This window comes from Silurus aristotelis (genome assembly GCF_946808225.1).
Source record: "Silurus aristotelis genome assembly, chromosome: 20".
Lineage (NCBI taxonomy): Eukaryota > Metazoa > Chordata > Actinopteri > Siluriformes > Siluridae > Silurus > Silurus aristotelis.
In genome coordinates this window covers 11,239,097-11,249,739 of record NC_139593.1, presented here as the reverse complement: position 1 = coordinate 11,249,739, position 10,643 = coordinate 11,239,097, and the positions used below count along the sequence as shown (strand labels likewise).

The 10,643-nt window shown below is 33.6% G+C and overlaps 1 protein-coding gene and 1 long non-coding RNA gene across 2 annotated transcripts; both read right to left on the bottom strand.

Moving 5' to 3' along the window:
• Window positions 1-244: 244 nt before the first annotated feature.
• LOC310715578 lies at window positions 245-2,059 on the bottom strand. The gene is made up of 4 exons (XR_014530367.1): window positions 1,771-2,059; window positions 1,452-1,554; window positions 1,324-1,357; window positions 245-598 (listed from the first exon to the last, which is right to left on the bottom strand). It is a non-coding gene; the product is annotated as an uncharacterized lncRNA (long non-coding RNA).
• Window positions 2,060-5,399: 3,340 nt separating this feature from the next.
• Window positions 5,400-7,650, bottom strand: gja8b (gap junction protein alpha 8 paralog b). Its single transcript, XM_083523141.1, has 2 exons — window positions 7,530-7,650; window positions 5,400-7,191 (listed from the first exon to the last, which is right to left on the bottom strand). Exon 2 carries the CDS (start codon window positions 7,174-7,176, stop codon window positions 6,010-6,012), a length of 1,167 nt encoding a protein of 388 aa, XP_083379267.1. The 5' UTR covers window positions 7,177-7,191; window positions 7,530-7,650; the 3' UTR covers window positions 5,400-6,009.
• Window positions 7,651-10,643: the final 2,993 nt, after the last annotated feature.

Below are 10,643 nucleotides of genomic sequence, written 5' to 3'. Positions count from 1 at the left end.
ATTTCAAATGTTCATAAAACAAAATCCTTCTTTTCAACTATTCAACAAAAAAATCAACAGTCTCAGCTGTGCACCACTAGATCTTCTTTTTATATGAATGTAGATAGATAAAGGTCAAAGATTAAGTGGGGACAAAGCAATTTAATTGCATTAACATTTAAAGCAATATATATAATATATATATATATATATATATATATATATATATATATATATATATATATATATATATATATAGACTATGTCTATATGTTCTGTAATCTAAAATAAAAATAGAATAGTATTATACAGTAACTGCTCATTAGCCCAGACAATGTAACTACACCCCCTGTTGGCCAACATTAGAATTACATCTAATCGAGGTTACAAGTTAAAAATGTCTGAATTGTAAATCAAAATATATTGTGAGTACAAAAATATGTTATATACATAAATCTTATATACATAAGTAAACAGAACAATATATAGTGCGTATTTAGTGTGTATAGTTTGGTTAGTCTGATGTATACTCATCAGGTGTCCATTGAATATAGACCGAGTTTAATTTCTCTTTATAAGTTGCACTTCTCTTGATGTTTTCTCTTGTTTTGGCACGAACCTTAATTAAAAAAAAAAACACACAACAAAACGACTGAATAACATCATAGATTTAAGAGATATACAGTAGATATATGTTTTTTTAAATAGCATCATAATGATGTTTATCCAGTATATTAATTTTAAAACAGTAGTAATAATTTCCCAGTTAGTAATAATCAATGAAAAAATATATTATAACAATAACAAAAATAATATTTATTATACCAATCATAATAATAATAATAATAATAATAATAATAATAATAATAATAATAATAATAGTAGTAGTGGTAGTTGTAGTACAAGTAGTAGTAGTTGTATAAAAAAAGGGGGGGAAATTAAAAACACTGTAATCAGAAGTGGTTTTATGATTAAAATGCAAAATCCTACACTGGGGTTATCAAATGCCTTTAAAAATGTTTGTAAAATCTGGGTTTCAATTACTAATGCGCAAGCTAGAGGCATTAGTAACAACTGACCACTACATTAGACTGAAAAAATAACACACACACACACACACACACACATATATATATATATATATATATATATATATATATATATATATATATATATATATATATATATATATATATATATATATATATAAAGGTGATATAGTTAAAGACCTACAAAGACCTACATATCTGTCCATCATCATTACCACATGATCTGGATCTAAATTTCGATGCAATATTAGAACAATATTCTGTAAATCTGTTGTCTAATATACACCAGCTTTACCTTTTCTTTACTGGAGCTCAGTGATCTTCTTCTACTGCAATCAGAAAAATAATTCAAACTTGAAAACCTATAATGGTGTTATTAAGGAAAGTAAAGGATATTCATTTTTCTAAAGCATTCTTACTCACCGTATACGCATCACTCTGAAAAGCAAGACTGCAAGTGTATACATCACCACCAGGATAATGGATATCGCCGGACATAAAACAACGTACGTCCATTTTGAAGTGACTGAAAAAAAAATAAAAATTTTTTAAAAAGTTGTGCAAACAGTAAACAGTACTAAAATAGTAGCAATCTATTTTTAACCTTTCCATTTTTTATACTTTACATTCATTGATGAATTGATGATTTGTTGTTCATTTGTTAATTTATTTCTAAAACAATTTGCAATATTTTAAATAATACAGCAAATAATACACTGCAGAATATAATTATAAGCATTACCGTTCATTGTTCCACTCCACAGCTGCTGGTACGTGTGTAGGCAGATGTCTGATATGAACGTGGTTTTGAACTGACATTTCACCAAAGGAAATGGAGATGTTACTTTCACACTTTTTTTTTTTTTCTACAGCAGTGCATCAGCAAACAATGAAAACAAAAAACCTTTGAACCATATCTTAATGATTTAATGCTTTTTAAAAGTGCGATATTAACTTCTAAATCACTGGCACCAGTCTGTGAGAAAAGACAAGCTTGTTAACTGTTGCAGCTGAACTCAAAACTCAAACCACTATCTGATAGTGCAGCATTTCCTATTTCTGCACAGACATCATTAATAGGAAATCGTTGTGGTTTACAAATTCTTGCTACTGTTCTTTTTGTGTCATTTTTTTTTTTGGTTTGTTTGTTTTTAGCACAGTATTATCAAGATACCACATGCACCTCCACTTTATCTGCATTCAGTAGTTTGGATGTATGAATATAATTACATGACAAATATTATTCATAATTACAAGAATGTTAATAAAACGTCTGTGTTTGAGTAGTGTCCTGTTCAGGGTTTAGTTCCATCTCAAACCAAGTATTTCAGGTATAAGGTCCAGATCCACTCCAACCCTGACCAGAACAGAGAGGTTACTGAAGATATATGAAGTAATTGCATCATGTTTAAACACTGTTTGTCTCACAAACACTATACCACTTACATTTAATGTAACCTATAACCTATAACCTTTAACTCAGTGTCTGTTTTTAGTTGGTGCATAAACAGGTATTTAATTATTACATTTTGTATCAGAGGTCACCAACCTTCTGAAACTGAGAGCTACTTCTTGGGTACCGATTCATGTGAAGGGCTACCAGTTTGATACACACAAGTCGAAATAACACACACCTTTTTAAATAGCCAATTTGCTCAATTTACCTTTAATTATTTGTTATTATGAATAATTAATGATAATCATCTATATCTAGTCATCTATATTTTAATATTGTCATTTTCAAATTCACACCAATGTAAGTGTGATTTAAAAAAGAATAGCAACAAAAAAAATGAGATGCAGCTCACTGGTAAGGGGCGCTATGGAGAGCTATTTTTAGAAAAGGCACGCGAGCGACTCATGTGGTCCTTGCTGGCAACCTGGTGCCCGCGGGCACCGTGTTGGTGACCCCTGTTTTGTATAATAAAACACTATTTAGAGCAACGCCCAAGTTTATGTTATCCAAAGCAACAACTGACACAGGACGGATGATCAGTTTAGGGATAAGAGCCTTGCATAAGGGCCAAACAATGGAAGTTTGGTAGTGTCAGTGGTGTTGTTGCAACCTTCTGATCAGTTGCCCCAAAGATCAACAGTTTAACTACTGAGCTATTATTGCTCATTGCAAATCTGCAGAACTGGTGGATATACTGCAACTAACTAGCTAATAATTAAAAGGGGGTACATTATCAATAACATGCCACTACATCGTACTGACAAGAGATGCTTCATTTAGATTAGATAAAGAGATACAACATTAGATAAATTTATAATAAGTTCTTTGTTTCTCTCAAGACAGAAATGTGGGCTTCCTTTGGGTCTGAAGGTAATAAGCAATTCACATTTCCACTAGTCTGTGCTCTTTCTTTACCTTCGCAAAGACTTTATCCAAATCGTGTTTTTTTTTCTGTATGCATGTGAAATTCTCATACAATCTTCTCAATACATTCAAGCAATTACATGAATTAGTCATTAGGCAATTGGTAACCACTCCAACAATATAATTTGCCTCAATAGTCGTGCAGAGGTGGCGTATTGGGCATGGGTTAAAACTCTCATACTCTGATACTCTATATGTAGTAGATTTTAATCTGTAACATAACTGCTAGTGATAGTGAAAAGCTCTTCATACCGTTCTATACAGATTTATTTCATCATTCATCATTGAAAGAAAGGGATTTTTGATCAGCTGTTTTGATCTACTGATTGAACTGAATTGAAAAATCACTCATTACATTTGCCCTGATTTGTGTGAGAAGAATATAAATGTTATATATACTGTGTGTGTGTATATATATATATATATATATATATATATATATATATATATATATATATATATATATATATAAAGATATTAAATACATAATAAATGCACGTATTTATTTTATGTGGACTAAAACATCTTTTCATAATGAAGAACCAGTTATATTTAGTTTTTTAACCAGTAAAAAGTAAAACTTATTGTGGCTATCACTTATTGTGATACATGACACCTACGGATGTGGGAACTCATGTGGCAAATTAGCAAGCCACATGCACATGAAGCTCAGCATTACACAACTCATTATAGTCAATAATCTTGAATAATAATAATAATAATAATTATTATTATTATTATTATTATTATTATTATTATTATTATTATTATTATTATTATTATTATTATTACATAAAGACGAAAGATATCCATTTGATTCGGTTATTTTTGTGGTTGCATTTCAAATGTTGTGTACTATAATTAATGCACTACATAGTATATGAAACCCCTGATAAACAAGTACAGACCCTTAAACAATCAAACTAAATGTAAATGTGAAAAAAACACACACACACACACACACACACACACACACACACACACACACACACACACACACACACACACATGGACACACAAACACAAACACACACACACACTCACACACACACGTACATGCACGTACGTACGGACATACACACATCAACACACACACGCACACACACACACACGCAAAGCAAAAAAAAAAAAAAAAACAGCAATAAACAATTTGTTTTAATTCAAGTTTTTAATAGGCTTTCTTTTTAAAGTTACACCTCATCAGGAATTTCTAGAGAAGTTTCTCTGCATTAATTTCAGGGTTAATCACAGTGTACAATATAGGTTTGCTTTATCTTCCTTCTTTGTTTTTTTTTACAGGGATAAGATATTTAATTTTAACAACAGGAACAATCTATAACAATAATGAGCAAAGAAATGCATATACGCTTGGCCATGTATTATTAGCTGTAAGAACAATACAACTTGGAACTTTCAAATTCTCTGAATTCATTTTCAGAGCATACACTTTCATTTCAATTCAATTGAATTTCAGCATCATTAATGAAATGAAGAAAATAAAATTAGATCTAACTATTTAATAACACTGAAGACACTTTGATCTAAGGCTTTTATTCTGTTAATAAAAGTAAAATACTAAAATATAGCATTCTGTAAACTAATAAACTACAACACATCAAGCATGTACACTATGATTATTTTAAATTATTACATTATTTTACACAGCTAACCGTAGAATATTTTTTTTTTGTTTTTCTCTTTTTTGCTTTAGAACGATGATGCCTGTTTGTCTGCGATGCTCGTTTCTTGTTCAATGATACATTGTGCTTATTTGGCACATTCTTTATCAGCATCCTGGATGTATGCTCAGAGGAACAAAAAAAAAATAAAAAATTTTTGGCTAAACTTTTTAAAAACTCAAGAGAGTAAATGCAAACAAGATTTTATGCTTCATATATAACTGTATATATATTATATATGTTTTGTTTGTGATATATATATATATATATATATATATATATATATATATATATATATATATATATATATATATATATGTTGCATTCTACACACAAAAATACTTGCCATTTTATCCTCACAAACATAATGTATTAGTTAATTTGGATATTACGTAAAGCACTGTACTCGCACTGGCCGAAACCATTACTGATTACTTGTTGTACTTTGCATTTGGATGAGCTACTGAGGTGAAAAAGATGTTACCCTGACAGCATTGCAGAAATAATCTGACAAAATCCCAAAACATTTGTAATACAACATTCATACGACAAAAATCTTGATGGTTAAAAACAGTGTAACATTTGAAATCTGATCAGATTGTAAAATTAAAATTATGGATAGAAAATGTGATTTATTTATTGCTAACCAACATATGAAGCCTACTGGGAATCCTTCTTCTGGCTGGGCAGTTAGTTGCAGATTTATTTAGTTAGTTGGTTTTCTGCAGTTCCAATTTATTTGATAAAAACAGTATAAAATGATTCTATAAAGGATTATTAAGGTAAAGTATACTTAAGAAAAGAATTGCATGGCATTTTTAAATACCAAGGCATTTACATATACCATTACAACTGTCTTAAGGCCCTCGAACACTTTCTTCAGCAGAATTGTATTTCCCTATTGTTGAATTTGAATTCAATTTTATACTGTCAGGTCATCTGACCTTGCCCGGCTGCTGGCCTTGCTAAGGCTACTGAGGGGTCTGGTGTCCTCTATTGTCTCACTGGCTTCCACATCTTCTTCTGCAGGTATCACTTCTTCATCCAGCCGAATAACACCTGTGGCTCCTCTCGGTCCCACCATGGTAGTCTGGACATAAGTGGGCAACGTCTCATCATACATCTTCGACACGTCTTCCCGTGGTGCTGTCGCTCTAGCTGTTTTTTGCCCAAATGGTTTATAGGATGTGGGCACACACCCAGCCTCAATGCTAGCCATCTCTGTCAGGGGAAAGAAGTGTGAAACAGTTTTGTCCTCATCCAATAACTTGTAGCCTTTGGCTTTCTGAATAGAGGACACAGCTATGGAAGGTTTCTCACCCACACCAGATCCCTCGATTTGGGGCTGGGGTGGTTTTGAGAATGCAAAGTGAATCTTCTTGAGGCCCAGGTGGCTGATCTCTACAAAGTTAAGGAAAAGCGATACACAGGCCACGGCTAACATAAAGATAATGAAAACAGTCTTTTCAGTTGGTCTGGACACAAAGCAGTCAACTGTGTTAGGACAGGGCCAGCGGCTGCACTTATACAGAGGCAGGATTCGAAAGCCATACAAGAAATATTGGCCCACGACAAACCCTACCTCAAATAACGTCTTGAAGATGATGTGGCAGATGTAGGTTCTGAGCAGTGTGCCTTCCAAGCGAAACTTCTTGCTTCCCTTGGTGCTGGTCTCTTTGGTTGTACGGACACTTCCCTGGTCAGGGGCAACCGGCAGCCGCTCATTATTAGTCTCCTGTTGGCGACTTAGCTCTGCCTCCTCGCGTTCTTTACGTTTTTCCTCCATGTGAACATGGTGCACGGCATGGCCCACATAGACCAGGGATGGCGTGGAGACAAAGATGATCTGCAGAACCCACAGTCGTATGTGTGAAATGGGGAAGGCCTCATCGTAGCAGACGTTCTCACAACCGGGTTGCTGAGTGTTGCAGACATAGTCCGACTGCTCATCTCCCCATACAAACTCTGCTGCAGTGCCGAGGATCAAAATGCGAAAGATGAAGAGCACAGTCAGCCACACCCTGCCGATAACCGTCGAGTGCTCATTAACTTCCTCAAGGATGTTGCCCAAGAAACTCCAGTCACCCATGATTAACAATTAACCCTGTAAACAAAAAGAGCAAAAAGTTGTCAAGCCTGAGTCAATAAGGTTAGTGAATAAGGCCTGTGTTTGGCACGCCACCCAAAACAGATCACTCTGTGTTAGAACCACAGTTGGCATTTGGCACATAGCGTAAGAAAGTATTTTCTACTATTCTACAATATATTCAAGGCAATCTTAAATTAATTACTAAGTCCAGTCAGAAAAATGTTCCTACATCACCTTGGGTAAAAAGCTACAACTGATCAAAATTACCCCACAATTCTCAATCACATTACTACAAATCAGGACAATCATAGTGAAACTATCAGCAATAGGTTGGTATGAAATGGGCAACTTGCCACTGTGAGAGCTCCAGAGCAGTCGTGGTCCCCCTTCTCTTGGCACTGTGTGGTATGAAGTGAACTCTCTGGTTCCCACCTAAGGCCCCCTCTGCTTGTCGCACCACTGAGCAGAAGTGAATGAATCCAGTCTGATGGTTGGTTTTTAGTTTGCATCAATATTTAAGCTGGGAGCCAGACAGCCTTTATTCAGAAGACGACAAATGATGACACATAGGACAATAGAACCCAAATTCACAAACGGGAATGTAGGAAACCATTTTCAGAGCAGTTTCTGGTAGTGTACATTAGTTTGAATTTTTCTAAGCTTAGAATATAACGGATTTCACCAAGTTGTTATTAACTTTTAAATGTGTTTGTAGAAAGTGGACCCATGTACAAAAATTTGATTTGAGAAAATGAACAATATATTTTATGTGATCAATGCTGTCCATGGGCTTGGCTGTAAAGTTGATAAAGTATGTATCATTTGCCATTAATAATAATGACTGTTCTGGTTCTCCAATTGTGTGGAATTTATTTTGTTTTCTCAAATTGAAATGAATGCATTTAGATGTAGGTGTTAACATTGGTATATGTGTACATTCAGCCACTACTAGTGTACATTACACATCGCACATTCAATTTATAATCTTTTCCTGAGTCATATGGAGCCAAAATGTCGGATTATTTTCATACTGTTTCATGTGCAGCTGCTCAAAAGAATTGCCAAAACCACTAAGACACTTACATATACAGTACATAGGCTAACAGATTTGCCCCAATTGTCCAGTATTGCTCTAATCGACAGGGCAGAGAATACTTTTTTGAAGACTGTAAACCTACTAAATCCGTATAAAAACGTAGAAATTTGCATATCAGAATATGATGTTAAATTTTTTTCCCACAGATTTTTTTTCTTTTGCAGACTGACATGATGAACTTTGTGTTGAAAGGTCAGTTTGTGAAAGTGTTGTCAAAGTAGTCTGAAATATTTTCTTACAGCAAAGGTATGGCATACTAATAAGGTGGAAATTAATATTTTTAATATTTTTAATAGAAATTTTAAAAAATGAACTATATTATATTATATTATATTATATTATATTATATTATATTATATTATATTATATTATATTATTTTATATTATATTATATTATATTAGTAACTGCATTGATTATATACAACTAAACAGGTAAATACAAATAATATTACTCTCTAATATTGTTTTACTTTCGATATGTATCACCACAGGAACTTAAATGGACAACATAAGAAATAATAATAAAAAGAAAAAACACATAAAAGATGCTTTCTGTTTAAGGTGACACTGGAGAGTGCTCACTAATTATACTGTTATCAATATTTTCAAAAATGTAATTAAAAAAATTCAATACAACAGTTAGCATAAGTTGCATTCCTGTGCTGACTCTCGAAGTCTGCCAATAATTAACACATTGTTCTTATCCGAGTCAGAGTTGTAAAGGCACTTGCGATTAATACAGTAGGTGCTATTGGCTAAAACCCATAACAGAGCATTGAATAGGTGCAGGGATTTCACACAAAAGCATGATGTCATGATGAAACAAACCGAATCCATTGAGCACATGCACTGAGGCGTGATCTCAGATTGTGCCAATGTAGCAGGCCCCAGGCTAAACATAGAGACGACCCTAAAACAACGTTATCTTATTATCTGTCTACGTGCTGTCCCGCCACATGATATCTGCTCCTGAGAGACAAAAAGGCTGACGATCGTAAAAGTACATATGAATAAGACACAGAAAACAGCATTAGTGTGACTGGGGATGGCAGTGAGAAATTACATTACTTTATATAATCAGACCCTATAGTTTCTATGTGGTGGAAAAAAAAAAACAATATAAGAGCAAAACAATATTGTCTCGTTTCAAGTTTTTGGTGAAAGTTGTAAGATAAGACATAATGACCCTGAGTATTTATTTTCACAGATTTGATTAGAAAAACCACTGCTGCTTTCTTTTCTAAGTTCTATCTCTCTTGTACTAAAAAGATGCCACAATCGTAATTCTTGTACCATGGCAAATAAGATTGTGTGGCATCATTTATCTCATAATAAATCTTGCTCTGGCCCAATTTCTACAAAAATTTTATACTGGACTTCATCTCACTCTCTGCTGTAATCTGCATTAATCTCTACACCATTTTGAGTCTTTAATGCTTCCAGTGTCTCTTCCCTATCCTTTGTGCATACCACAGATACCCACTACAAAAAGAAGGATTTACCCAAATCAGTTCATATCCATTCCATCTAGTGAACTGAGAACTGTGAATGGTTTCCATTTGTGCAGTCTTGCATCTGTAAAGCTGGTGTCAATGAATCATTTTATACCTCACATTTCTTTCTCTCAAATCATTTGGTGCCATGTTAAGCATTTAGCATTTCATACTTGACTGTAATTCATTTAAAAAGCTCTATTTCATTCTTTAAGAACCAACTAGCTTTGAAGTTCTTGGTTCCTTACTGGGTGTCTTTCTTACTGTGCTTTAGGAGGCTTTATCCTGTGACTGTCATCTCCAGTTTTCCTAGATTTAAACGAATATACTGTACGCGAAAGCTGCATTGTGACAATCATTTCATTGAAATGTTTCAAATTATTGTACATAACAGTAATCATGTCATTGTTACTAATTTTGGCCTCAACTCAAATAGATATATCATGTTTCTGAAGGTTAGTAATGTGTTTGTAGTGAAGGCATACATTAAATGCAGACAGAAACCACAGATCCATTACAGTTTAAATATTTATTACATTTCTCAAAGAATGAAGTCTTTTCAAACATTTAGTTTGGGCTTTTCTGACAGAAATTATATAATTCATTCACCTTCAGTGTATTTAAAATGCTTTATCTTAGTCACAGTTGTGGATTCAACTCCATTTATGGAGATAATAAAGGGAACATTGGGTCCCACCTCCAAAGTGAGGCCAAATGATTGGAGGACATTACAACAACATGCTGCTGCTGGTCCACAAGCAGAGCTCAATGAATTTCACTTCTAGTAATAAATAGCAGTGTACCTGATACACAGTGGTGCACAGTAACAAAGTAAATGCAATCCGTTACTGTACTTAAGTAGCGTTTTTATGTATCTG

What these genes read in the sequence shown, in the direction of transcription:
- gja8b (XM_083523141.1), bottom strand. Translation starts at nt 7,176, where the DNA reads ATGGGTGACTGGAGTTTCTTGGGCAACATCCTTGAGGAAGTTAATGAG.